This window comes from Onychostruthus taczanowskii, unplaced genomic scaffold (genome assembly GCF_017590055.1).
Source record: "Onychostruthus taczanowskii isolate IOZ18803 unplaced genomic scaffold, ASM1759005v1 scaffold25, whole genome shotgun sequence".
Classification (NCBI taxonomy): Eukaryota; Metazoa; Chordata; class Aves; order Passeriformes; family Passeridae; genus Onychostruthus; species Onychostruthus taczanowskii.
The window spans coordinates 6,470,322-6,498,273 of NW_024499796.1; the positions used below are offsets into that span (position 1 = coordinate 6,470,322).

Here is a 27,952-nt window from a genome sequence, read left to right on the forward strand (position 1 = left end):
GCCAGGGAAGCAAGGAGCCTCTCTCCCAAGGGCTGAGTGACACTGCAGGACACCGCTGGCTGTGTCTGGGCCTTTTTCTTCCACGGGAGGAATCGATGGCTCAGATGAGACACAAACCACCCACAGAGAGGTCTTGGGCTGCAGCCTGCACAGGGTCAGTGGCATCACATCTGCTCTTCTCCCTGCAAGATATTTGGCTTTCCAAAAACCCTCCTTTAACATTCCCATTTTGTCTAGAGCATCCCCAAGCCTGGTTGTACTTTGTGAGGGTCTCAGCAGGACCAGACCAGGGCTGAGCCTCTCCTCTCTCCCCTCTGCCAGACCCTCTCCTCCACTTTTGCCCCTCTTTGCTGCAGATGCCACGGTCTGGGGTGGAAAGAATGGAACCCTCTGTGCCAGGTGGAGATGGAGCACCCCACGCCCACCCTGCTCCTATCCCAATCCCACCCCATGCCCACATCCTCTCCCTGGCACCCTGAGTGTTTCGGAGGGTCCCACCCTGCAGCAGTGTCCCAGGGGTGGGTGCTGCTCTGTTCCCCCCAGCTCTTCCTTCCCGGCCTTTTCTCAAGCTTTTTTTTCCCTCCTCCCTCCAAACATAACAAAAGCCCCAAATCCCCCGCAAATGAGAAACCTCTTTTTGTTCCTCTTTCCCCTTTGCTTTCTGCTACGGCAGAATATTGATTGGAGCTGATGTGCTGTAATCCTGTTTCTCTGAAAAGTTGGCATCCCAGAGTCCCTGGAGGGGCCGGATCCTGCCCTGGTGTGGGTCTTGCTCCTCTGCCAGGCTTGTGAATAGCAAGAAAGCTGCATCGCTCCCATCCCATCCCATCCCATCCCATCCCATCCCATCCTATCCCATCCCACCCCACCCTATCCCATCCCATCCCATCCCATCCCATCCCATCCCATCCCATCCCATCCCATCCCATCCCATCCCTCTCTCCTGTCCCATCCCACCTCTACACTTGGTGAGAGGGTCATCATGAGCAGCTGATGGGTGGGAAAAGGCTCTGGTTTGGAGCAGATCCAGGTCAGACCCCACTGGGATGGAAATCTGGAGTGCTGGGCTGCTGAAGGAGCCCTCCTGCCCTTTTGGCAGGGCAGGGGCTGGTGACAGGAGGGACATTGGTGCTGATGACAGGGGCTGGCTGGGGTGGGGGGGGCAGCAGGGATTTCCAGGAAAGAAAAATTCAATTTCCTGACAGCCAAGGAGGGCTGTGGGGAAATTGGGCTGACCCCAGCCTGAGAGGGGCTCACTGTGGGGGTGCAAGGCTGCCTCTGTGGGTCTGGGCCCTGCCTGGAGACCCCCCTGTGCCCACCAGCTCCACTGTGCTGCCACTCCATCTGCACTTCATGATGGCAAACGGGCCGGAGAGCTGGAAAGTCAGGGGAAAGAAACCCAGCCAAAAATCGCCAAAAAACACAGGGAAGATTTTAATTTAAAACCTTTTCCCACATGGAGAGCAGCAGCCTGGGCCATCTGGAGGAGCATATGCAGGTGAGGGGGGGCAGTGGTTCCTCCTCCAGCTCCCCTTGCTCTCAGCAGCCTCCAGAAAGGGCTTTGGGCTGGTGAAAACAAACCCAGGGGGGTCCTGGGTACCCCAATCCAAAACATCAGCCTGGGGGAGCCCAGCTTTCCCTCCTGAGCTACCAAGACCTCTCTGTTTTATTGCTGTGTTTGCTGCAAAAGTGATGATGAATCCCAAAGCAAACTACAATAGCAGCCGAGTTTATTGCGAGAGATTAATTCAGCGGTTTAATTGAAACCACAGGAGCAGGATGGGAAAGCATCAGTGTGGGGCTGGAAGGAGGGGGTCAGGGTCAGCTCTGCTCAGCACCCACATCCACCCCTAGCCCCTGCAGTCAACGATGCCCAAATTAGCAGATTTACTCCTCAGAGGACTTCTCCATTGGCTGAGCATCACATCCAGCATCCCAAAGCCCCAAGTCTCCTAGCAACTCCCCAGCTCTGCCTGTGCCCACCCATTAACCCCTTCCCAAGCCCTCCCCACGCTGTGTGGAACACCCGGTGCTTCGAAGGCGTCGCTGCCACACTGGGTGGGAGCGGGGATTTATGCAGCAAATAAATCTGCAGGATGCTGGAAGGAAGCTCAGGATGCTCGGCTGGGTGGGAGAAGCGGGCTGGTTAGCCAAGACTCAAGAGTGTTTGATTCCAGGTGGCACAGAGAAACCCTCAGGTTTATGTGTTGGTGGTTTGGTTTCTAAATGTCGCGTTAGTTTTGAGGGTTTTATCCTCCTGGCTTGTGGGGATGATGGGAAAAGGTCAGGGAACCCCCAAATCATGGCCAGCCTGTGCAGCTCCCAGCTGGCATTGGCATCAGGAGAGGCTGAGCACCAGCCAGCCACTTCCTCCAATTTCAACAGTAAATCAATGACACAGTTTCTTTGAGGACAGGATGGAAGGGAAATTTTCAAGGAAAATGGCCTTGAAAGTGTAAAATCACAGCAGGACATGGTGTGATGGCCAGGCTTGGGATGAAGGAAGTGGGGTTGCTCCGTGATGGTTTTTTCAGATGGGATGTCCAATACTTCCCTGGTTGTGTCTTTAGAGATCAGAAAGGAGGAAAACAGGGTTGGAAAAAATAGTGGGGTTTATGGTTGAAAAATAACAGCTGACATGAAAAAAAAACCCCAAACAAGTTTGTTTGGGTTTTTGGGGTTTTTTTAACTGTCTTAATAGATATAGACAAGGGAAATGTATCCAAAGATCACGTGTCACTGAAAAGGATAAATCACTTCTCTCACTTTAATGTGCTTTGTTGGGTTTTATCAGAAACATTGTCATAAAATTACCAAATTGAAATTTTAAATGGGGGGAGAGAGGGGATATCTCGAGGGTTTGTTCTTGCTTCTCTTTTCTTATTGCCAAATAAAATACAATTAAAGCAACATTTTCTATGCCAGCCAGCATAGCTAACATCGCTTTTCTGACGGCACTTTTTTTCTGTCAGCCAATGAAAATAAATGATGCAGGATTACCAGGGAGCATCCAGCCTCCGTGGCTGGAGGGGGATGCAGAGCAGCAGGCATTCCAGTTGGAAACAGAAGGATTTTATTCCCGTGGTAAGTGGAAATCTCCAGGGACGTTTCCCACAGAGCTCTCTGCCGCCGCCTGGAGCGAGCCTTTGTTTTTCCTTTCCTCTCCCAGTTCCCACCAGTGCTTCCCAGTCTAACCCAGTCCTTGGCACAGCCACATCTGGGAGTGCCAAATTAACTCGGGACCCCCTGCAGCACTTTTGGGGTGACCCCAGTGAGGTCACCGTGGGCTCTGTCCCCCGTGGGGCTCATTCCCGTGCCGGGGGCTCATTCCCGTGCCGGGGGCTCCCGGTGGCTCAGCTGCTGCCTGCACCGAAATCCCCGTGGTAATTGGATGAGGGCACCGGTTTCCATGAGAATATTAAATCAGAGCCCCAGCCCCAATCCAGGGTGACACGCTTGGGGATATAAAGACACGGTAGATCACGTCGCAGAGGAGTTATTTCTCCTACTTTAAAGTCAAAGGTATCGCAACAACTTTTATTTGTCACAGAGCGTATTGGGGCACCTCTGATTGATGGGAGATGGAGGGAGGGGGAGGCAGCCCCTGGCAGGGGGGCTGAGCACTCACCACTCATCACAGAGATGGGCTCTGGGGGGCTGTGGGAAAGCCCCCAGGCTTAAAGCAGGCTTACAAAGTTCTTAAGTGCTTCCCAAGCCTGATTTTCCAAAGCCCCCTGAGAAACCATCTCTGTGATGAGGTGTGAGTGCTCAGCCACTCTCAGGGGACAGCCCAGGCTGTGACTGTGGCCACAAACCTTTGTGGCAGTGCCAGTGGAGGTGTTTCAGTGCTGCAAAGGTCCTGGAGGCTTTGTGGGCAGCAGCTCAGTGCCACCATCCCAAGCTCGCTCCCCTTGGGACCAGTACAGGGAGTCACTTAGCAAATGAGGGGCTCCAGTGTCCTCCCAGTCACCAGTTTAGCCGGGTCCCTCATTGTGGTGACCATCTGGTGGCATCTGCTGCTGCTCAGCTGTCACCCACCCTCCTGGTGAAGGGGAAATCCGGGCACCTCATGGATGGGGTAGGCAGGGGACATGTCCAGGGATCCAGCAGAGGATTAGAAGCAGCCATGGCAGGAACATCCCATGGCTTTGCCGTGGTGGGGATGGATGGATGGATGGATGGATGGATGGATGGATGGATGGGCGGGCAGATGGACATCTCCCCACCCACAGCACAGAGGCAGGGGGGGACAGACAGACAGATGTGCCTTGCTAGCCAATGGAGTGGCCTCAGGTAATGCTGACAAGCCCATTAAAAGGGTTTACCAAAGGGACTGGGGCTGGCAGGAGGCTGCTGGTTTTATCTGAGATGCTGCTTTTGGGCTGGGAGAGCCTAAGCCTCTGCTCGTTAATTAGAAAGGCTTCGAGGAGGTTTGTGCTGGTTGGCCTCACTCGTGAGCAGCCGTAATATGATGAGCGATTAGGGACTCTGAAGCTTTTTAGCCAGTGTCATTAAGCTGCTGATGAGCTCAGGAGAGAAAAGGTCCTTTTTGGCTGTGCCTGAAACCGGCTGGTCCTGCTCTGACCTGGTGCTTGCTCCTGCCGTGCTCCCCGGCCTCCTGAGCCCAAAGCGATGGGTGAAATGTGTGTCCTGGGGACAGTGGTGGCTTGGCTGTCACCCTGTGTCCTTGAGCTGGGTCAGATCTGGAGTAGTGCAGCTCATCAGTGAGATGATGAGCTTGTGGTCATGCACGAGTGAAGCTGAGATGTTCCTATTTTCACTGTCTGCCAGGTATTGAGAGAATTTGGGGATGATTATCTCTGAAAAGGTGACTTTAGACCGTTTGTGCATCAGGGAAGAGGATGGTGATGTGTGTCCTGACAATTGCTCTGGGAGAGAGCTCCTTTACCCATGATGGGGTTTCCCCACTTGTCTGGGCACTGAGAGTGAAGCCCTCTGGCTCAGGGGACATCCTGACAGTGCCACTGTCCCATCCTCCCCTTGCCCCTTGAGGGCTGTGGCGAAGCAGGGAGCAAAATCTACTGCATTTTCTCTGCCCTCCCTCATCTCCTGTCAGCCTTGGCAAAACTTCCTGCAGCTCAGCAGCGTCGTGGCCCGCCGTGGTGTGGCTGGCATCTCCAGCGCTGCCTTTACGGCAGTGTTAATTAAATACTTTCTGCAATCAGCGCCACGCATGACCCCGCTCCCCGGGCTGGGCTGGGCTGCAATGTGCCATCATCGAGCGAGAACATCACTGCTGCCATCCCAGGGAATTTCTAATAGAGATTTACTCATCCCAGGCCTCTCGTTTCTCCGTTTTGTGACATTTTGCAAAGTTCAGGTTTACAAACTAAGCCAGTGCACACGAGAGATGCTTCAGCCATTATTTACACCGCAGCTTCAGTTTCCCACTGCACTGAAGATGGGGTCTTCACTCTGTGGTCGGCAGAGCTGGAGGGGGTGCTGGCAGCTGTCCTTTCCTCCTCTCTGCCCAAGGGGCTGCTGTTTGTGGTAAAGAGCACCCTGCCACCCCAGCTGCACTCTCTTGCAGGGCTGTTTGTGCCGGGAGAGCGGCAGAGCAGTGTCTGTGCTCATTGGAATGCTCGTGGCATCCTGCAGCTCAGCCTGCCTCCAACCCCTGCTGCAGCCCCAGGGTGAGGGATGCAGGGGGAAAGGGAACTGGCCACAGTGTCAGGGTGGGCCAGGTGGGGCTCTTGTGGGTTTTGGGCTGTGATTTGGGATGGTCAAGTGCTCTGCTTTTAAAAATAAGGCTGTGCTGAAAGCGGGAGGAGAGCATGGAGGCAGCAGGCTGCCAGCAGAATACTGTTACTGTGCCCCAGCCCCCAGGTCTGAGCTACAGGCACAAAAAACATTTTTGGCAAATCACTGGTGGAAGGAGCTGCCTGCTCCAGGAAGGTGGGGCAGTGTGTGTGCTGAAACACAGGCAGGTGTCCCTCCCAGGGGCTTGTCCCTCCATGGCACAAGGTGGTGGTCAGTGCCTTCCTGACCCTCTCCCATTTAACCTGTGGCCAGCTCCCGTGCGTGGTGGCACCACCAAGCTGGGTGACCAAACCTTCTCCTCCTCTTCCTCAGGATGGAGCTGGCCATCCTGTGTTCCCCTTCCTCCAGCAAGGTCAGCTCATCCCTTTGGGAGAGGATCCTGCTGGAAACTAAGAACAGAACCACTCCAGGAGTGCAGTGGAGCCAGGGGCACTGACCCAGCTCTCACCCACCTCCAGGGCATGGATGGGGCCACCCTCAGCCTCACGGGCACTGGAGGCAGGTAGGTGGCACCCACAAACCCTGTCAAAACGTGGCTGTGCTGCCAGCCTGGAGCTGGGCTGTGGGACATGAAGGGCTGTGGGATCTGGCACACCTCGCTCCTACCCCGCGCCTGCCTTGTCAGGTCTGATCAGGAGGAGGATCAGTTGGCCCTGTTCCTGCTCTCCAGATTTAATTAACGGGCCTTTCATCTCTACCCTGAAGGAATCTGCTATCTTCTGTCTTCTTAATTAACGTTCATTAAGCAAATCAGAAGAACATTTTCTCCTCTCCGCCTCCATGGCTTTTAACCCTTGAGGGGTTCCAGGTCTGCTTTGGGGCAGAAGAAGGCTCATGGACAAGTTGGTGTCATCACAACCTTGGTCACCACATCCCTCGAGTGCTTGGACCAAATCTCTGGAGCATTGGATGGAGTATCTCCAGGTACAGAGGACTTCAGGTGAGGTTGGGCTTTGTTACCAGTGGACCACAGCAAGTGTAGGGCATCCCCTTGGGCAAGGGACAAAATTGTGCCCACTACGTGGCAGGAATGTGGTGAGGGCTTGTCCAGTCTGGGGTACAGCTGAATCCATCTGGGAATGTGCAGTTCCCACCCCAGCTGCAGCACCCCCACTGCTGAGCACAGCAGTGTCACCCCAGTTCCCACCGAGCTCTGGTCCTGTGGGCCATCCCCCCACGCCCAGTGGGAGGAGGAGACTGGTGACATTGGGATACTCATCAGCATCCCAAGCCCCGGTTGTGTGGTGCCATCACTCTTTAACATGGACCCCTCTGTAACAGGGGCAGGCAAACCCTCTCAGGTATGTGTGTTGCATCCCAAGGAGAAGGAGGCAAACCCTTGGCACAAAAGATTTGGTTAGAGCACGGTGCTAATAGTGCCAAGGTCCTGGCTTCAGTCCCCATGTGGGTCATTCACTTAAGAGTTGGGCTCAATGATCCTTTTGGGTCTCTTCCAACTCAGAGTATTTTATGATTCTATCTCCTGTCCTGAGCTTACAACCTCAGCACCACGGGAAAAGCAAAACACCTGGAAAACCTCATCTCTGCAGGATACAAATCCCATCAAAACTGGTGGTGGAAACGCGCAGGGCAATTACTGAGCTGCAAACCTTTCTCCTTCTCCCCGGAGGTTGACAGTGGGTTTCCCACTGGCCGCCCACTCCCAGGCAGCTGCTGCACAGCTCCTGGATGCTGGGAAATTCAGCCTTCCCAGAGGAGCTGGCTCTGGCTGTCAGAGCCTGGGTCAATATATGATAATGGGGCTTTGAAACGGCGCTGCTGCGGGAGCCGCTGCCCAGGACTCTGATTCACAGCTCCCCTCTGGTGCTTTCTCCTGCAGTGTGTAGGGGAAGGAGAATAAAATAAATAAGAGTAGAAGGGAAGGGGAGGAAGGGAGCTTAAATTATAAATGAGTACTAAGTTTCCAGAGGCCCTGTGGGCAGCTCAAAGAAGTGGTGTGGGGGTCAGAGGCAGAGATCCCCTGTGCATCCCACTTTTGCAAATGCAGCCCCGTGGGGTGTGGGTCAGGGTTTGCCCAGGGGCATGGCACCGTGCCAGGCTGCCTCTCTCCCTGTTTGCTGTCACGGGTCAGATCTGGAGGGTGCCATGGTCGCCAGAGGGATTCCCTTGGCACAGACTATAATTAGCATTAGCTGAGAGCTGCTAATGAGGTCTGGTGATGATCTGGTTTTGCCACCCCATGGAGATGCCTCCACAGGAAGGTGCCCTGACTTGGGTCCGGAGGACTGGGCTGGCTTAGGGCAACAGGCAGGGATGGGACCCCCCACTCGAGGGTGCTGGTGTGGAGGAGTTGGGGTGTCACAGACCCAGGCAGGCTGGTGTAAGCGGGAAAGCAGTCGATGCCCCCCATAAATTGGTGTGGGGTGAAGAAGGTGCTGAATCTCTTTCAAAGCCTTTTCCTATTCTCCTCTCGATTTTGGGGCTGCAAGAATAATGGTGACCCCTACCAATTGAAGGAAAAAGCCTCATGTGAGGCACCACAAACTCATTCCCAGGGCTGAGAAATGGAGGAGCTCAGCTATGCCCACACAGCTGAAGACGCAAATCCCCAATCCACAAAGCAATGGAATTGTTTTGGGGATGGAGCACTGGATGGTCCCATCCCCTTTGTCTGGGGACTAGGATGTCCTGCAGGGATTCCAAACTCCACATCTCTGCCTCACACACGAATATTTCGACATTCCCAGCAGCTTCCACAAGATGGACCTCGGAGCGAGAGGAGGTGCCGGGTAGGGGGACCCGTCCCATCCCATCCCATCCCATCCCACCCCGTCCCATCCCATCCCGTCCCGCCTGCTGCCGCCCTGCCATCCAGAGGAGGCTCAGAGTCCGGCCGGGAGAGGCGCGGCATGGCACGGCCTCCCGGGCTCTGCCTGCTGGCCCTGCTGGGGCTGGGGCTGGGGGCGGGGGGCTCGTCCCCCTGCTGGGACCCTCGGGGACAGCCCCGCCGCTGCATGCCCGTCTTCGAGAACGCCGCCTTCGGCCGGGCCGTCCAGGCCACCAACACGTGCGGGTCACCCCCGGAGGACTATTGCCTGCACATGGGCACCCAGCACGCCAGCGCCCTGTGCCACCGCTGCGACGCCAGCGACCCCCGGCGCCACCACAACGCCTCCTTCCTCACCGACTTCCACAGCCAGGAGGAGAGCACCTGGTGGCAGAGCCAGTCCATGGCCTTTGGCATCCAGTACCCCAACTCCGTCAACATCACCCTGCGCCTGGGTAAGTGCCAGCAGGAGCCCGGGCCGTGTCGGTGGAGGCTGCGTCGAGATCGGGGTGCAGAGATGGGGGTGGGTGCTCCTGCACCCTGCAGCTCTTGCTGCCAATGCTGGATTAAGGACAGCACCCTCCCTAGGGCTTTTTAGGGGGTGTGTGGAGGGAGCTGCACTCTGCAAAGCACTGAAAGGACTCGGGGAGTCTCCCCTGTCCATCAGCCGAGCCCCAGGATGCCAGGAGCTGTGCCTGTCTGTGCTGCTTCCCAGCCAGCCATGCCCAGAGTGCCTGCTCCCCCCTTCACCCCAGGCTGCTTTTTTTCTCTGATTATGGAAGCCTGCGGAGCAGGAGGCAGATGGTTCCTACCCTGGGAGAGCCTTGCCCGGGGAGGGTGACTGCCATGGGTGCCAAGCCCCTCCTGTTTCTCCCCCGTGCGTTGCTCAGGGTGCCTGGTATGGCTCAGGGTGCCGAGCTCCAGACACACCGTGCAATCCCAGTAGGTTTCCCCAGCTGGCATCCGACCCTCTGTGTTTTAAATACCGCGCAAGCCGCCCACCGGGAGGGTACCTAAACCCAAGGGGCATGCCTGGCATTTTAAAAAGGTTTTATAACATTTTCCTGCCATCTAAACTCTCCTGGCCGCTGGCCAGCGCTGTAAAATCTTCATTCTCTGCAGTCTCCTGCCATCTGCATGCCGAAGGCGGGTAGTGGAGGGGCTGCGGCTGGAGCTGCTGAGGGCACAGCTGGGTGTCGATGTGGCACTGAGCGCTGCTGGTGGGACCCAGCGCGCTCGGGGTGGCGGTGGAGGGTCCGTGCCTGCCCCGGCAGTGAGGGAGCTGCCCGGCTGGGTGGAGGTCGCTGCTTTCCCAGCCCCCTGCGGGACCTGGACATCTGGTGCTGTCCCCGGGCTGGGGCCGGGCTCCCCGCCGGGCACGGTGAGCCTGCCATCCTCACTCCCTGCTCCTGCCAGCCCTGACAGGGGGCATTTCCCGGCCTCTTGTCCACCTAACGCAGGCTGTCAGATTGTCCCGAATCCGTTCGTGGGTGACCCGGGGCACAGACCACCCGAGTGCAGCCTGTGTGGCTGAGCCAGCTGCCGCTGGGCGACTTTGTGGCCACCAGTCCCAGCTCAGCACAGCGACATGTGCGGGCTCTGCAAGCCCCGGGGCTTCTTTCCCCTCCTCTGTCCTTCTTCCAGCTCTTCCCTGGCTCCTCTGTGGTCCTTCTTGGACCCCACACTGGGGTTCCAGTGGAGTCCAGTCCCTGTGACTGCCCTGCTGTGTCTGTCTGTTAACACAGCCAAGGCTAAAGCACTGAACCAAGCTCATCTTCCAGCCCGTCCCTATAGCCCTTCATAAGCTGGAGTATCTCTGCCATTGTACCCTTCTTCCTGCATCCTCCTTTTCCTTGCCATGCTAAAAAATACCCTATTGGTGCTTGGCACATCATTGTCTGACCTTTCCCACAGTTGCCAGGCCCTGTTCTTGTCCCAGCCCCAAATGATTTTATTGCAGCCTTAATGCTTTCACTTGGGTTAAGCGGGAAAAGCCCAACTGCAGTCCCTGGAATGCAGCCTGGGCTGAGTCCTTGCTCCTGAGCTCCACCAAGTAATTGGGTGTTTCATCCCATGTAGTGTGTCCCCTCAGCCTGCCTGTCTTGCTCAGTCACACCTCTTGTAAGTTCTCCAGCGTGGTTGCCTGGGGAGCTTATTAAATAAGACATGGGATGACTTGGACAAGACCCGTGTTTACCTGCCTGTTGTTGATTGGCGTTAATTAGATTATGCTCCTTTAAATCTCCTCTCTCCGTGAGGTTCCAGCCATGCTGTTATGGTGCAGTGGGCTCGCAGCTGGTCGATCATCCCAAGTGTCCACAGCTCTTGTATTTGCCCTGTCAGACGTCAGGAAGGATCCCAAAATATCCGTGGCTTGCAAAGGCAACAGACACCAGGGCTCCTCAGGAAGCAATCTGAATGCCAATGGCTCTCTTTGGAGTGTCTAGATCAGGCACTAGCTGTGTCTGTGACTCTGATTTTCCTGTGGGACTTGAAATGACAGGACACGTAGGTGATGTGACTGTCCCACATGCTCCTTTCCTCCTCTCTGTCTAGATCAGGCACTATCTGTGTCTGTGACTCTTGATTTTCCTGTGGGACTTGAGATGACAGGACACGTAGGTGATGTGACTGTCCCACATGCTCCTTTCCTCCTCTCCAGAATTCTCTTCTTGGAGCCCCAGAGCAGTACAAGCTGCAGTTTGAGTTCAGGGAAAGGCAGGTGCGTATTTTGTTCAGGTGACAGCACAGCTGGGAGAGCACCCAGGGGTCCTGGTGCTGCCTGTGCACCCTTCCCAGCATCACTGTCCAGCAGCACATCTGGCTTTGGGACATGTCACACCTGAGCAGTAAAGAGGAGACAATCAGCCTGGTCTATTTTCTGGATCTTTGGTTTTTTCCTTAGGAGAAATAGGCTGATTAAAAAGCCTGTCTGGGAAAAGCACATGAAAATTCTCAGACAGGCTTTTTAATCAGCCAAATCTCTCCTCTCACGAAAATTCCTCAGAAAAGTGAATCTGCTCCATCCCAGCTGGAGGCACCAAAATGGGGCTCTCCCAGCGTGGCCGTCCCCTCCCCTCGCACGGGGCCACTTGGGGCAGTTTATTGACACAGCCCTGCCTTCCCTTCCTCTCCCAGAGGAAACTGCCCCGGGAGGTGACGGCCCCGACCTCGCTGTTTTGGTAGACAACCCCCTTGGGACCACGCTGTCTGGGAACCGGCGCCTGCCAGGCGTCCGCCCTGCACCGGGTGCAGGACAGGGGCACCCCCGCTGTCACCAGCCCGGAGCAGTCCCAGAGGGAGGGGAGAGGCACAAGGCAAGGGTGGGACAGCCCCTCTGCAGCCCCTTCTTGGCCCTCGTCACCTCCGGGTGGGCTGGGAGTGGGTCTGTCCCCCTCTCCAGGCGCTGCCGGGCGCTTCCTGCATCCCTGATGGGATGCAGCTGCTTTTCCCAGCGCTGGTAGCCGGCTGCCTCGGCTCCCCCGCAGCAAAGTCGCAGCACATACGCGACAGTATTCATATGGGCCCAATTAAAGGCTTGTTTTCCTAGTCCCGGAATAACCCCTCTAACATTCCCAACTCATTATCTTTTCAAATAAAGCCAAAACCTTGCAGCTAATTGTTTTGTGCTGTCAGGAGTGGTGCTGTTATGGAGCAATTCGGGCTTTGAGCTGGTCCTTCATCTCTGGCAATTAAGTGGGTCTGATGTTCACTTTGGTGTTTTCTCTTTTCCTTTCTGCTAATCCTTTCAAGCTCTTTCAGAGCTCGCCGGACACCCCAAGGATTGGTGGCTTCTCTTTGTGTTCATCCCAGCAAAGATGGAAGCGATGCCAGGTCCTGGCACGCAACTCCCTGGGAAGGGATTGGCCTTGACCTTTTCCAACTCTCCATCCCTGAAGCTCCACCATCCTGGGGATGCTTTCAGTGCTGTAGGCCTAACTCTCCCCCACAGCTGCTGGATAGAGCCTGGATTTGCAACTGCTCTTTCCCCATGCAACCCACCCAGTGCACCACACAAGGGGTGGGCCCTGCACTGGGGCGAGAGCCAGCTTGGATCTGGACAGGGTTTGGGCTGCACCAAGGAGGAGCTGGTTGAGGGCAGCTGGGTAGGGGTGGCGATTTGTCCATTTTTGGCTGTGGTGGGTGCTGCAGGATGCTGTTGGGATAACCCAGGCTGCGGTGCCCATCGGGTGGCCGGCAGAGGGTCGCAGCATGGCGTGTCCATCCCCAGGCAAAGCCTACGAGATCACCTACGTGCGGCTGAAGTTCCACACCAGCCGCCCCGAGAGCTTCGCCATCTACAAGCGCAGCCGTGCCGGGGGGCCCTGGGTGCCCTTCCAGTTCTACAGCGCGTCCTGCCAGAAGACCTACGGGAAGCAGCCACGGCAGTACCAGCGGCCGGGCGAGGACGAGCAGGTGGCCTTCTGCAGCGACGAGTTCAGCGACATCTCCCCCCTCAGCGGGGGCAACGTGGCCTTCTCCACCCTGGAGGGACGGCCCAGCGCCTACAATTTTGATGGAAGTCCCGCGCTGCAGGTGCCACCAGGATGGGAGGGGGCGTGGTGCATGGAGCCTTGGGATCAAGGGCATTATTGCACCCAGCTGGGGTAAAAGTGCTGGTGATGCTGTTGGGATAATCCAGGCTGTGGTGCCCACTGGGTGGCTGGCAGAGGGTCACAGCAGGGTGGGTCTGTCTCCTATGAGATGCATCCCTGCTTGAAAAGCTGCAGGATGTGTCCCAGTTGGGGGGGAGCTGGTGGCCCAGACCTCTCCACCAAGTGGCTTCCCCATGTCCCCTGCAGGAGTGGGTGACAGTCACTGACCTGCTCATCTCCTTGAACCGGCTCAACACATTTGGGGACGACATCTTCAAGGACCCCAAGGTGTTGCAGTCGTACTACTATGCCATATCTGACTTCTCCGTTGGTGGCAGGTGAGGGGCAGCCAGGCAGAAGTATGGGAATCTTCTTGGGGCTGTGGGACTGGGGCAGCTGCTCCCCACCTCAGTCTTGTCTGAATTGGGATTTTGGGGCAAACTGCTCAGATGTTGCTTCTTCCATGTGTAAGCTGGAGCTGGAAGTGCAGAGATGGGTGATTAAATTTGGAGACCTCCCAGCTTTGCAGAAAGATTGTCTTTTGCCCACTGTCCCGCTCCATGTGCCACCAGCTGTATTTGCTTTGTTCTCTCCCAGCCCAATGGCTTTTAATGACACTGGGGCTTGTGTTGTTCCTCCTGTGACCCTGCTGGTTCCTGGGCACTGCAAAAGGGGAGCCATGGGGTTCTAGTGGAAAGATGACCTGAAGCTGCAGAGGCTGCTGGAGGAGCTTGGAGTCAGCATGGCCACAGGCAGAGAAGCTGCACCAGTTGCAAGCAGGAAAGGGCAGCAGATGTGGGATAGAGATGCAGGTGGCACCCACTTGGTGCTGCCTCTGGGCTGTGCTGCACATTCCCTTCCCCAGCTGGGAGAAGTGGAAAATTTTCCCATCCCTGAGAGCGTTGTCTGCCCCAGGCAGACCTGTAGCTGTTGTCCCACCTCCGGGGTCAGCAGCTGCAGCTGGCTAGCACGGGCCACCCTCGGCGTGTGACCTCCCGACTGGCCAGGCTGGGAGAGCCTCGGGGACACGACGGGTGGCCTCAAGGCCAGCACAGCCCGAGCTGCTCTCACCCCACAGCCAGCCCAGTAGCAGGGTCACACACTGCACAGCCTGGGCACCGTCTCACTGCTGCTGCTTCTGCCCACACCGCTGCCCTGGTGGGTCTCACCGCAGGTGCAAATGCCATGGCCACGCCAGTGAGTGCGCGCCGGACGAGGCCGGGCAGCTGGTCTGTGTGTGCCAGCACCACACGGCTGGCACCGACTGCGAGCGCTGCCAGCCCTTCTACCAGGACCGGCCCTGGGCACGCGGCACGGCCGAGGCTGCCAACGAGTGCCTCCGTGAGTATCCCTGGGTGACTCTGTGGCCACAGCGCTGGCTGGCCTTGATGGGCTGTGCTGGTGCTGCATCAGCTCATCTGGCACCTCCTGCCCTTCCTACACCTGCTCCATTTTGGGAGGGAGGGAGGATTTGTACCCCGGGGCTCCCCTTCACTGCAGCACCCCGAGTATTTCCATTCCCTTTACCCCACGAGTGCAGCCATCTGCTCCATGCATTGTACTGCACCCACTTCTGCTTCCAAGGGCAGAGGCACCTCTGGAAGCTCTCACTGCTGAGCCCAGGGGTCCCTCTGGCCCATCCGACCCCACAGGAGGTTGCCATAACCTCCAGTGCCCTCCAGGAGCCCACCTGTCCTCCCACCTCTCCCCCAGCTTGCAACTGCAGCGGCCGCTCGGAGGAGTGTTTCTACGACCGGGAGCTGTTCCGGCGCAGCGGGCACGGGGGACACTGCCGCAACTGCCGCGACAACACGGCCGGACCCCACTGCGAGAGCTGCAGGCAGAACTATTACCGCTGGGAGCCGCAGGGAGCCTGCCAGCCCTGCCACTGCCACCCCGCAGGTGCGTGCGGCTGTGCCAAGCTCCGGCTGCAAAACTACTGATGACCCAAACTCTGTCCTGCAGAGTTTGCTGGGAGGGATGGTTTTGGCGGATTCTCTCGGGGTTTCCCCATTTCCCCCGGTCTCTCCCCGGCTGGGGTTGAGCCTCAGGGCTGGCCGGGGTCCCCGCAGGTTCCCTGCAGCCCCAGTGCGACAACTCGGGGACCTGCGTCTGCAAAGCCAACGTGACGGGCTGGAAGTGTGAGCGCTGCAAGGACGGCTACCACAGCCTCAGCGAAGGTGGCTGCAGGTGAGGAGGAACCCGGCCCTGGGCAGGGGCAGCGGGATGGGACCGGGGCTCACCTCCTGCCTTCATCTCACCCCATCCAGACCCTGCACCTGTGACCCCGCGGGCAGCGTGGGCACCTGCGACCCCAACACGGGGCACTGCACCTGCAAGGAGAGGGTGGAGGGGCATTTGTGCAACAGGTGAGCACCTGGCCCTGGCATGGGGACAGGAACACTGTCCCTTTCCAGGCTTGAAATTGGTGGCAAGGCTGTGGGGCTGCATTCCTCTGGACCACTGGGACTGGGCTGACAGGAGCTGTCACCAGTGTCCCACACAGAGACACTGCCGTGGTTCCCTGCAGCTCTGCCTGTCCTGTGCCACATACTCCTGTTTCCTCCCCGTGTCCAGGTGCCAGCCTGGCTGGTTTAACCTGCAGCCCCACAACCCCATCGGCTGCACCAGCTGCTTTTGTTACGGCCACTCCAGCGCCTGCAGGGCAGCAGATGGCTACGAGGAGACCCACATCCGCTCCGACTTCAGCCAAGGTAACGACCCAGATGAAACGGAGGGCACTGCTCTGCCAGTTTCAGCCAAAAGTATTTGGGAAGGATGTGGCTGAATGTCCCTCTTTGTGACTGAGCACCTCACTTTGGAACTAACTGATGGTGATGGGTGGAGAGGGATTTCTCCGGCTTGCCCCTGTTTTGCTGTTACACCTCTGCTTCTGCCCCCAGCTCCGCGGGGACAGGGTATCCGTGACTCCCCGTGCCACCCCTCCATGCCAACCTGCTCCTGGGGCTGTGCGTGGCTCAGGGAGGGCTGTGGGGCCAGACATGGACATTGCACCACACCAGGGACTGCAGGAACACTAAAGATCAGCTCAGAAATGCAAAAAAATAATAGTCCGGTGCCTGCTGGGAACTTCCCCAATTATTCCCTTCTCTCCCCATGCTCGGCTGGGATGTGACAGCTCGGCGGGACGGGCGGGAGGTGGTGCTTTTGCCCGGCTGTTGGCAGGGCTGGACGCGTGCGGGATGCTGGGGAAACCCTGCCATCTGCCGCGCACGCCGGCGTGTGCAGCCCCGCTGCGGGACACGGCAGGGACGGGCACCCACGGCAGGCACCCCGCTCTGCCTCCCTGTTCCCAGATGGATACGAATGCGCCAGGCACGGGTGGATCTTAATTGCCTTCAAACCGCGCTGCCAATTGCTGTGCTGCTGGAATGTCTTCCACGGCCTTGAAACTGAGCCAGGCTTTAAAACGAGTCTTTTTTTTTTTCCGTCCTCCACATAGCCAATTTGGGGCTGCTCCTTTGGGGACTGGTTTGGCAGTTTCTGAGCTGAGATGTGGCCGCAGCACCCTCCTAAATTCCAGCTCCCCAAAACATTTCCCAGTCCACAATGGAGGGGGATCAGATGGAATTTTCTTATACTGGGTGAAAGTATAAATTTGGGATAATTTGGTAATAGAACACAGCCCACTTGAGAGATTTCCAAGTGTTTGTCCTGCCTGGAAGAAATAACTAACCCTGCAGAGTGAGGGGGAGTTTAACTGGTTTCTAAAGGAAACCAACTTAATGCAGCTACACCCCGTCTCTTCTGGGCTTCTCCAGCATTTCTCCTCAGGCTTCCTGTGCTCACCAGCCCACAGTAATGTTAGAATGGCAGCACAGGCAGGAGGGCAAAAGTTTAAAGATAATAATTTCCTCCAAATCTAAGAAAATAAATAGATGAGGAGTGGTTAAGGCTACCTTCCAGTGCATGAGAGCACAGAGCCCAAGTGGGGCAGGGTATTACAAAGCGCTGGCCCCTTCCAAGAATTGAGAGTGTTGGGAGGAGGGACAGAGCCCCTGAAAGCAGCACCCTGCTGGTGCTGTGCTGGCAGGGACTCACTGCTCCCTTAGCTGTGCCTGTCACTGTATCCTGTCACACAGGGCTGGAGGGCTGGGCTGCCACAGCTCCAGGCATCACAGACCTGCCTCTGCACTGGGTTGGCCGGGACATCATCACTGAGTGGGACGGAGAGGAGCCAGTGGATTTTCTTGCACCAGGTATTGTGTGAGCTGGGTTCCTGGGGGGCTGCTCTGCCATGAGGACTCCCTGCTGCTCTCATCCCACTGTTATGCTGGTGCAGGAGGCACTGGGCTCCATTCCAGAGCTGAGCATGTTTCTGTAGCAGAGGACAGTGGAGGTTATTGGAACAGTGGACCAGGATCCCAGGAGGGCAGGTTGGAGCTGGCACCACTCTAGGAGGGTGACTGGGGCTCCTGATGGTGGTGGTGAGAATAGGACTGCACTGGCAGTCCCGGCAGAGCTGGTGCCTCCATGTCCTACAGACTTTGCTCCTCTCTCCTCTCACAGAGAAGTTTCTGCAGAACCAGCGCCTCAGTTACGGGCAGCTCCTGTCCCTGCTGCTGGGAGTGGAGAACAGGACAAGAACAGAACCCGGGGTGCCCCTGCTCCAGGTCCAGCTGCTGCTGGAGGGCGAGGGGATGAAGATCACCATGTCCAGCAGCAAGAGCCAGCTCCAGCATGGAAAGCGGGCTGTCACCTTCAGGTGCCCATCACAGAGTTTTGGGAAAAGTGGGATTTAGGGCTCAGTGCCTGATTTGTCTGGGCTGCCCTTTATTGCTCTTTGCCCCCCTTGGGGATTTAACTGTGCAGTGCCTGGGTCCCAGCCAGGAGCTGAGCTGTCCTGCAGCACCCAGCTCAGGCTGGCCCTGTCCTGCCTCCTCCGCTCCCTCTCCAACAGGCTGCACGAGGCAGAGGAGGGTGCGGAGCCTTTGCTGTCGGCCTTCAGCTTCCAGCGCCTGCTCTCCAACCTGACCTCCCTCCGCCTCCGCGTGAGCCGCGGCCCCGTGAGAGGTGGGTGGCTCCACTGAATGTCCCCAAGGGGACAGCCCGGGGTGGGACTGTAGACATCCATGCAGCATCAGGCTCTCAAGGATGAGAGGGATTGTCGGGGGTGTTTTGGGGCAGGGTTTGCCTCCTCTCTGTGAACACCCCTGGGCTCTCAAGGAGGTGTTTTGGGGTCTCCTGTGCCTGTCTGGAGCATTTCAGAGCAGAGCAGGGGATTCACCATCCCATTCCCACGCCGCTCTCCCCTCTCACAGGCAGGTTGTCCCTGAGCGAGGTCCAGCTCACATCTGCTCGCCCCGGGCCAGGCACTCGGGCGGGCTGGGTGGAGGAGTGCACGTGTCCCATGGGATACACCGGGCAGTTCTGCCAGTCCTGCGCACCTGGATTCAAGAGGGAGATCCCATTTGGCGGCCCCTTCGTCAGCTGCGTGCCCTGCACCTGCAACCAGCACGGGGACTGCCACCCCCTCACAGGTGTGCACCCCCCGGGCCCGCCACTCACCTGCTGCTCCATGCGTGGGTGGAACAAATCCGTGCCTTTGCTTGTTCTGAGGGAAGCTGGGAACTATTGGTGAGGTTGTGGTTCCCAAAATTTGCAAGTTGAATTGCTTGGGTGGTTCTAGGGACAGGGTTCGTAACTGCAAAGATGGAGATTATTAATGGAGTGCAGTAATGGTGGTAATTTATAATTAGAGGAGCATTTTTCATGATACTTTATGACTTGTAAGGAAGGGAAGGGTGCTGGTGCTCAGAGGAGTAGGGGAGCAAGGGTCAGGGCAGCAGAGAGGGTTTTGCTAGGCTGGGTCTCACAGACAGCTTCACTGTCCGATGAGAGGAGCAGGACTGCGTGCAGCTCTGGAATCTGCAAACTGAGGTTAACCTGAGCAGAGAAACAAAGAAAAAAGCAGGAAAACACAGAAGAAAGACACCAGAGGAGCCAGCTCTTGTGCTGCCAGCCCAACCCCTCGGTGGCTGGCTCTCCTCAATAAATGATGTGTGGCAGGGATGGAGAGGGCTGGAGGAGGCAGAGTGCTCGGTGAATGCCCCTGCCTTGCCCACGAAAACACGGCAGCAGCTCTGCAAACCCGCCCTCATCCCGCAGAGTGGGGCTGGCGCCGCCGACTGCACAATCCCCAGGGATGGGGCCAGGCTTTTGATGTTCCGGCCTGGGCGCTGCCAGCCTGCGCACTTCCTTTAGTTCCTTTAGTTTATTTTTCCACTTCTTCCTGCCACCCGCTTTTTCTTTATTTTCCATCGTCTGACTCTGCCTGGATGTGGGGAAAATGGAATAACACCCCCTCCTGCGCAGCCTTCCTGGTATGACCCGACCCCACAAAACACGGGGGGAAATCCTCCCCCCGACTCCTCTCTCCAGTGAAGCAGAGCATCTGCCTGGAGGTGGGGGGTTCCTTGGGCACTCTTCCTCCTCTTCCTCCCTCTCCTCCTCACAGCCGATTTCGGGAGGCTGACTCACCGGCTCGGCTCGCTCTGGAGGAGATGCTCCCCGGTGGGTGCCGGCCCGGCTGCTTGTGTTTTCCAAGGCGGGCTGGAAAGGACGCGCCTCGACACTCGGAAATGTGTTGTGGATTACGGCAGGCGCCGGCAGCCTCCGCACACATTGATGGTGCTGTCTGTGCCAGCGCTGCCTCGTCCCTGCATCGCTGTGGCCTCCGTGTCCTCTCCAAAACGTTCTCCTTCGACCAAAGACAGGGCAAGGAGGGAAAATATCCCGAGTACTGGTTGGAGATGTGCAACCCCTCGCTTGGAGCTGCGCATCCCTCTCGCCACGCTCAGCGCTGGGCTCTCCATCCCTCCCGGAGTCCCTGCTGTTATTCGGGGTTGGGTTTTCGCGGACCCTCAGCTCCGTTTTCCTCCCCGCAGGGCAGTGCCAGTGCTTGCACAACACAGAGGGTCCCTCCTGCGAGCGCTGCAGCCCCGGCTTTTACGGCAACCCCTTCCTAGGGCGCTCTGATGACTGCAAGCCCTGCCCCTGCCCCGGCCGCTCGCCCTGCACCGAGGTGCCCAGCAGTGGGGAGGTGGTTTGCACCCACTGCCCCCCGGGGCAGAGAGGTGAGGCTGGGGCTGGGTGGGCACAGGGGCTGTGGGCAGCGTGGGCACGGCTGGATCCTCCCCACCTTTCCACCTTCGCCAGGAAAACGCTGTGAGCTCTGTGATGACGGGTTTTTCGGGGACCCCCTGGGTCAGAGAGGTGCCGTGCATCCCTGTGAGCCCTGCCAGTGCCACGGGAACGTGGATCCCAACGCCGTGGGGAACTGTGACCCCGTGTCCGGCCGATGCCTGCGCTGCCTCTACAACACAATGGGTGACCACTGCGAGAGCTGTCAGCCGGGCTTCTACGGGGATGCGCTGGCTCCCAGCCCTGCTGGGAAGTGTGCTCGTACGTACAGCCCCCGGGCACAGCTCACTTGCAGCCAAAATCCTCCCAGCAGTGAAGGCAGAGGGTGGAAGGGGATGCCCAGCAGGTTTAGGGGCTGATGGATGGTCCAGGTTACCCCCACGTGTTCCCCTTTGCCCTCTTGCACCACTGCCATCCTTCCTCAGATACTCTGGCCTGCAGGGGCTCTTTGGAGCCCTGGCTGATGTGGGAACGTGGCTCCACACGCCCCAGTGCACCATTCCTGCTGTCCCATCCACCAGCCCCATGCTGGGATTTAAGGGTTATTTTGTCTCCCACAGCTTGTGATTGCAACCCCAGTGGCTCAGACCCGAGGCTGGAGGGCTGTGATCCTGGCACGGGCCAGTGCCACTGCCTCCCACACGTGACAGGCAGAGCCTGTGGGCAGTGCCAGCCCGGCTACTACGGCCTGGAGCCCACCGTGGGGTGCAAGAGGTATGTGGGGCATGGCACGGGGCTGCCAGGGAGTGGCTCCGTTTTCTCAGCTCTGCTCTCTGCATTGATTGCCTGCTCATGACCCTCCACTTCTCATGCCAGCTGTGAGTGCCACCCAACAGGGTCACGGGAGAGCGGGTGCCACATGCTGACAGGACAGTGCTCCTGCCAACCAGGTGTCACAGGGAAGAAATGTGATCGATGCCAGCACGGCTTCTTCGGCTTCTCTGCCAGGGGCTGCCGAGGTAACGGGAATGGGCACTGCACCTGTGTCCCTAAAGCAGGGCTGGCAGCCACAGTGTGATGCCTTTCTGCCACCATTGCAGCCTGCAACTGCTCCCTGCTGGGCTCCATCACCCCGCAGTGCCACGAGAACAGCACCTGCCTCTGCCACCCTGGCTTCGTGGGCTACAAGTGTGACCGCTGCCAGGCCAACTTCTTCCTTGAGCCACTGAGCTCCCGCTGCCAGCAGTGTCCTGCCTGCTACGGGCTGGTGAAGGATGAGGTACAGCCTGCACACTGCTGAGGCAGGCACAGCACCCCACCCTGCAGTGCCTCACTGTCCCCCCGTGTCCCCCCTGTCCTGCCAGGCTGAGCGCCTGAAGGCCAGGCTGCAGGAGATGGAGGAATGGCTGCAGAAGCCAGGCTGTGATGCCCATCCGGGCCAGACTGCCATGCTGAGAGATGCACCCCGTGGAGATGGGCTGCCCAGCTCACACCTCCTGAGAGGTACAGGGGACTCTCCTTCCTTCCACCTATTTCACCCTCTGCTCCCTCAGGGCGCTGTGACACGCTGGGTGGGTGCAAGGAGGTCCCAGGTGGGCGCTGGCCTCAGTGTGGTGTGACTAGGGGGGAGGGCAGTAGAGGGGACATGCCTTTTTGGGAGGACAGAGCACTGCAGGGATGCTCACACCACTGAGGTCTTGGAGCAGGCAGTGATGGGCATTACTGGGGGTTGAGTACCAACACGTGGGTACCCTTTGGGCTCTGAATTCCTGGGTCCCTCCTGAGCACCAGAGGGACTATATTCCCCTTTAATTAGTAGGTGTTAGGCAGGGGATGGAGCATGGGACAGCTCCACAGGGAAGCAGGGAGCCCCGAGCAACGCCAATGGGCAACAAAATGCTTGTGCTGCCCACAGGTGCCTGGGCCACCCTCTTGGTACAGGTGGCTCAGCTGGCAGGGGCACTGAACACTGCACAAGGCCGTCTCACCAACGCCAGCCGAGCCACCAGATGCTCTGAGCATGGACCCCCCAAGACCTGCACCTTGCTCTCGGAGATTGGGGGCGTGCTGCAGTCGGCTCAGCAGGAGATCCTGCATGCTGCAGACACCCTGGCTACCACGGTGGGGGCTCTCAGTGGCCCTGGGCTCCTGAGGAGGGTGGTGGCAATCCTGGGGGGCACTGGGATGTGCTTCCCAGGACTGCTGGGGTGGGATGTGACCAGCAGAGTGGGTGAGTGGGAAAGCCTGGGGTCCATGTGGGTATAGCCCTCCTTGCAGCTGAGTCAAGAGGAGATATTTTGCTTGCTCTAGTCCTCTAATAAAGGGGAGGTTCTTGGTGGTGCTGGGCTGGCAGGGTCCAGAGATGCCTGCTCCCTGCCAGGGTCTCAATGCTGCTGTTTGCATTCCAAGGAAATTCCTCAGGAAATCCCACAGCAGCCCACAAACTGGAGCCACTGGGCACTGGAGGCTCAGGCTCTGTCCAAGAGGTAGGAGTTGAACAGGCAGCAGAAGCTGTCAGCCCAGCTGGGGGTGCAGGGGGCACTCCTTTGCCAGGAGGCCAACCCTGATCTCCTCTGTCTGGGTGTCCTTGTCCCTGCAGCCACAAGGACTCCATGGCACAGGTGGAGGCCGTGGTCAGGAGAGCACTGCGTGCCTCCAACGCCAGCTCTGAGCTCCTGCAGAAGCTGCTGGAGAGGAACACCACACAGGACATGCAGAATGAGCTGGAGGCCGGGTGAGGGGCTGGCAGGGCACCCGAGCCCCTTTCCTCTGGCCAGGTCCTTGTTACAGGGCTCAGTCACAGGGATTTGGCACCTGCCCCACAGGCACATGCTGAGCACCTTCAAACTCATTGCACCACAGTGCTGTGAAGCAGAGGGACAGGGTGCTGTGTGCTGGGGGGTTCAGGAAAAGCCCCCAGAACTTCCTGCTACATCCACATCCAGGGCCAAGTTGTCCTCTTCATCCTTCAAGGGACCAGAGGGCCCCAGCTGACAGCAGTGTCCTGTCTGTGTAGGTATGAGGAAATCCAGCGGGCACGGGAGGAGCTGGGTGCTGGCATGGCAAAGGTGGCAGTGGAGGCCAGGAGAGCTTTGACAGCCGTGGGACAGGCACATGCTGACCTGGCTGAGAGACTTTTGCAGGTGGCTGCTCTGGGGCAGGTGAGCAGCACCCAAGCTACAGCTCCAGCTGGCATCCCTACCTCCTGCTTTACCAGTGCTGCCTCCTGAGCTGGGAGATGATCTCATGGAGCCTTTGGCACTCCTGAACCTGCAGCAGGTGCTGCCAAGGCAGGTTGGAGACCTGGCACGGGAGCTGGCAGAACTGGAGCAGGCAGCAGCCGCCCAGGAGCCATTGGCTCAGCAGGCTGTGGAGGCATCCCGCACACTGGCAGCTGGATTGCACCTGGAGCTGCAAAGGACTCGTGCCTTCAAGCAGGTAAATGCTGCTCACAGGAATGGGGACCCCCATCCCTGCTGCTCCAACAGCTGGAGGGATCATGCCTGCAGCCAGGGAGCTGGGAGAGGATGTTTTGGGAGACATCTTCCCTTGGGTCCCCAGATGTCCCTAGGAGCTTGCCTGCCAAAAGGGAGTAGGCTGAATCCCACATTTCCCAGCTGGGTGCAGCTCTTCACCCACTCCCCAGCCTCATTGCTCCTCTCTCCTCTCCCAGCTGCAGGACCAGGCTGGCTCTGCCCGTGACATGGCCACCATGGCTGTCTCCCGAGGAAAAGCTGTGCTCTCCGAGGCTGAGTCCCTCCTGGCCAGTTTGGAAGGTAAGAGGCACCAGTCAGAGCATCTCCAGCCACACCTGACTCTCACCAGGTGAGAAGGGGAGAAGTGGACAGTTTGGTGATGGTTGCTCCCATAGGCATGAAGAAGGTGCTGGGGCATCGGAAGAGTCAGGCTGCCCTGAGGAGGAGGATGGCCACTGTTCGGGACAGAGTGATGGTGGATGCTCAGAGGAAGATTAAACAGGCAGAGAAGACACTGGGAAACTCCCTGTCCATCTCCACCACAGCCCAGAGGACAGCAGGGGAGGCTGAGCAAGTCTCTAAGGAGAGTGCCAAGGTCGGAGCTGAGGGATTGGGGTGGAGCTGCTGGGCATGGCCAGGCTGGCAGCCATCACCTACAGACCCAGGCTGCTGCAGGCAGGGCTGTGTGTCCCCAGGTGACTGTTCCCATCTCTGTCCCTTTGCAGAGGGCACGGGCTGTGCTGCAGGAGAGCAAACAGGCCCTCAAACACGCCAGCCAGCTTGCCACGCGTGCCAATGAGACCCAGTGGGAGCTCTCCCGGCAGGAGCACATGGCAGAGAAGCTCAGGGGAGACCTGGAGGAAGCACAGCAGGTCAGCTGGGTTCCCTCAGGCAGGTTGTGTCCTCCAGAGCATGGCAGCGGCTTTGACCACAACCCAAAGCATAGGGACCAACTCAATTTGGGAGTGCCACTGTAGGGACAACACCTTGGGGATGTTCCTGGGATCTCCTCTACCATCCAGCCAAGGGTCACTGGTGTCCCTGACCTGGGTGTCTGTGTCTGTTGGAAGGTGGGGTCAGAGGTGAGTGAGATGGCAAAAAGTCTCCAGGAAGCCCGGGGCTCACTCATGTCGGACATTGAGATCCTGAACAACCTGCTGAACAGCCTAGGTGAGACCTGGGGGAAATGGGGTGCAGGTTCCAGGGAGAGGGCTGGGCTCTCGGGGGCCAGGGCTCTCCTGCTTACTGGGACTCCTGCTTGATGGCCATCCAGGCCGAGCTGGATGCTCTTTGGCTGAGATCATCCGTGGTCTCAGCAAACTTCTTTAAGGCTCCTGTCTTGAGGAAAACCTCATGAAGAATGAACTGGGGTTTGCTCATGTGTGTGCTCATGTCTGCTCTGGGTACACTGATCTCCGTTGGGATCCTCAGGGGATGAAAGGCTGGCAAGGTCCCTTTAGAACTGAGGGCTGTGCTAGACTGGGTTTGCTCCTTGTTGCTGCTTGGTCTTGCTCCAGCTCCTCCTGTTTTTATCACATGTGTATATTTCTGAGCATTCCAGGACTCTTGCATTCAAGAAATTTTGCAAAATGACCTATTTGTAAGAGTGAGAAGTGCCCAGACCCTGCCTGGAGCCACCATTCTGTTTGCTTATCTGTGATCAGTGAGAAGCTGCAAAGCCTCCATGCCCTGCTGCTCCCACTCCCTATAGTTTTTGTGGTACTATGAAGTACATCCAGAACATCTGTCCACCTCTCTGCTCTCATCCTTGTCCTGTCTCTCCTTGCCCAGGTAACCTGGAGCAGGACAAGGAGGTGGACGCAGTGCTGAGCGCGGGGAGGCTGCAGCTGGAGCAGCTGTGGCTGCGCCTGGCCTCGCCGGGTCCCCTGGCCAGCCAGCTCAGCCAGCTGCAGCAGGAGGCAGCACGGCAGCAGGAGAAGATCCAAGCATTTGAGAACGACTTGGCTGAGATCCGGGCTGACAAGCAGAACTTGGAGGACATTTTGCGGAACCTCCCTGAGAGCTGCGCAAAGTGACAGGCTGCTGCCACATGTCCTCTGTGCCCACCCTACACAGGGACTGGCAGAGGGAAGGACACTGCATTCACCAGCATCAATCCCTCCCACTGCTCCTTGCACTGCCCTCTGTACAGTATCACACCCCAGGTCCTTCTCCACACCCGTTCAGGCTCCATGTCTCAAGCACTCTGCAGCATGACTCCAGTCACCACCTCTGTCCTTGGGATGGGGGACACCCACCTACCAGGGGCACTGATGTTTCTGTGCAGGATATGGAGCCGTTCCAGGGTTGGTCTCTCACTGCAGAGTGAACAAAGAATCCTCACAGACCTCCTCCATCCCTCCTTTCCCATCGCAGCACAGCCGGCAGGAACAGCTTACCAAGTATGCAATGTACCCAAGCTGTACTGCCCGGCACTCCCTCCTGCCCCAGGAGAAGAGAGAGGCTCTCACACGTGCTGGAATCTGGTCCTGCTGCACAGCACCCTGCAGTGTCATGCTCATGGGCTGTGGTCACAGAGGTGCAGAGAGGAATTCTGGTGAAGCCAGGCAGAGAGCTGCTTGCCAGAGGGCACACAGCTTGCCTGCTTCCCAAGGGAAGGGAGTTCACAGCAGGGAGGGCTAAATTAATGAGCAGAAACAAAGCAAAGATGGATCCTCATCCAGCTCCTGGAAGGCAGCTGGGACATCCTCAGCCTGCTCCAATATGAGAGGAGCTCAAGTCTTGCTGTTCCCTTGCTCCAGGGTAAGACAAGGCCATAGCCAGCTCTGCTTGGCTCACTGAATGTCAGCAGGCATGGCCACAAAACAGCCAATTGCCACCAGTCCCAGGGGTTGAGTGGCAGAGATGCAGTCAAGGGAGGTGTTGCACCCACAGCCCCACGAGCCCCACTGGAGAGAAGCTGGCTGATGGCACCAGGCTGTGCAGCCAGTGTGGACTGGATGGGGAACAGCTGGACACCCGCTCCTGCCTGTGTCACTCCCACGGGGTGGCAGAGGTCAGTGGTTGTATTGCCTTTAAAGGAAAGGCATTTATGTTCCTCGGTGCTCCCATGTGGGTTGGGCTGCAGGACAAGCCAGGTCCTGGCTCAGCCCACCTTGTGCTGGCTGTGCTGTGACTCCAGGTAGCTGAAGTCACTCCGGTGAGACCAGAAACGAGTCCCCAGGCTGGAGCTTTCTTCATTTTTTAACCGGTTTTACCTATATTTTTTCTGCTCACAGTGCTGCAAATCAGGTTCGCTAAAGTCTTGTGTAATTTATGTAACATTGCTGCCATCGATGTTGAATTCCCCCAGCAACATCTCTGGTGGGTCCGGTGGCCTGGAAAGAACACAGGATTCTCCTACTGAAAACAAAGCATCGTCCTTCTAATTCTGCACAAAAGCTGCCCAAGGAGTGGAGTGCCAGAGCTGCAGTGCTGTGGGGGTGTGATGGCAGGGGCTGCTGCCCCTGCTGCTGCCCAAGGACAGCTCTGGGAAAGCAAAACCATGGAACAGTGAGAGCACAGTGTGATCCGGCTTGGCCAGAGGCAGGGGGCCATGGCCACTTACTGTCTCCCTGGGAGGACAATTATACATCTCCAGTGACCACACAAATTTGCTGCTCTTACAGAAATGTCAAGCCTCTGCTGTGTGCCTGCTGCTGAAGATGTGGTTCACGCTGCCTCCTGCTCTCCCTGGAACTCTGTGTTTTTAGCTGGTGCCGCCTGCCTAGAGCTGTATCCATTAAAAATCCTTAATATAACACACAGCTGTCCATACAGGGTGTGGGGTGGCAGGAGAGCACACTGTACCTGGATTTGCTGCTTTTAAAGAGCAGGGGTTGAGATGCAGCGACATTTGGGGTCGTGAGGGGCAAATGTCTGAAAATTCCCACTAAACTCCGCGTTAGTACATGATTTTAACATAAGATGTCAGGCTGACACGGCGGGGGCGTGCGACCCTGACCACGGGCCGAGGGACATCACCTCTGCCGAGGCTCGCTCGGCCCATCCCTTTTCCCGCTGCTCGCACTCCAGGGTTAATCCAGCGCCTGGAAGCGGCTGCACCATCCCGCCCGTGTCGCTCTGCCGCCGGTACCGGCGGGGCGATGCCGCTCCCAGGGAAGCTCCGGAGCCATCCCCGGTGTCCCGGAGTCGCAGCCGGCGGGCGGTGCGGGCAGCAGGAGCCGGTCCCTTCCCTCTGTGCGGGA

General features: G+C 57.9%; 1 protein-coding gene across 1 annotated transcript; it reads left to right on the plus strand.

Annotated features, from left to right (window-relative positions):
* The first annotated feature begins 8,651 nt into the window (after positions 1-8,651).
* Positions 8,652-25,841, plus strand: LAMC3 (laminin subunit gamma 3). The gene is made up of 28 exons (XM_041406798.1): positions 8,652-9,024; positions 12,801-13,105; positions 13,372-13,502; positions 14,339-14,505; positions 14,878-15,066; positions 15,237-15,354; positions 15,435-15,533; positions 15,742-15,878; positions 17,268-17,384; positions 17,695-17,890; positions 18,086-18,198; positions 18,447-18,665; positions 20,073-20,261; positions 20,344-20,589; positions 20,889-21,042; positions 21,145-21,287; positions 21,369-21,547; positions 21,633-21,771; positions 22,184-22,389; positions 22,678-22,754; positions 22,868-23,002; positions 23,285-23,429; positions 23,545-23,706; positions 23,942-24,044; positions 24,140-24,339; positions 24,470-24,616; positions 24,815-24,914; positions 25,536-25,841. The coding sequence occupies exons 1-28, from the start codon at positions 8,652-8,654 to the stop codon at positions 25,778-25,780; spliced, it is 4,734 nt and encodes a 1,577-aa protein (XP_041262732.1). The 3' UTR covers positions 25,781-25,841.
* Positions 25,842-27,952: the final 2,111 nt, after the last annotated feature.

What these genes read in the sequence shown, in the direction of transcription:
- LAMC3 (XM_041406798.1), top strand. Translation starts at nt 8,652, where the DNA reads ATGGCACGGCCTCCCGGGCTCTGCCTGCTGGCCCTGCTGGGGCTGGGG. An exon ending in GAGCCGCGGCCCCGTGAGAG is followed by an intron (nt 18,199 to 18,446) that starts GTGGGTGGCTCC and finishes CCCCTCTCACAG; the next exon opens with GCAGGTTGTCCCTGAGCGAG. An exon ending in ACGGGCTGGTGAAGGATGAG is followed by an intron (nt 21,548 to 21,632) that starts GTACAGCCTGCA and finishes CTGTCCTGCCAG; the next exon opens with GCTGAGCGCCTGAAGGCCAG.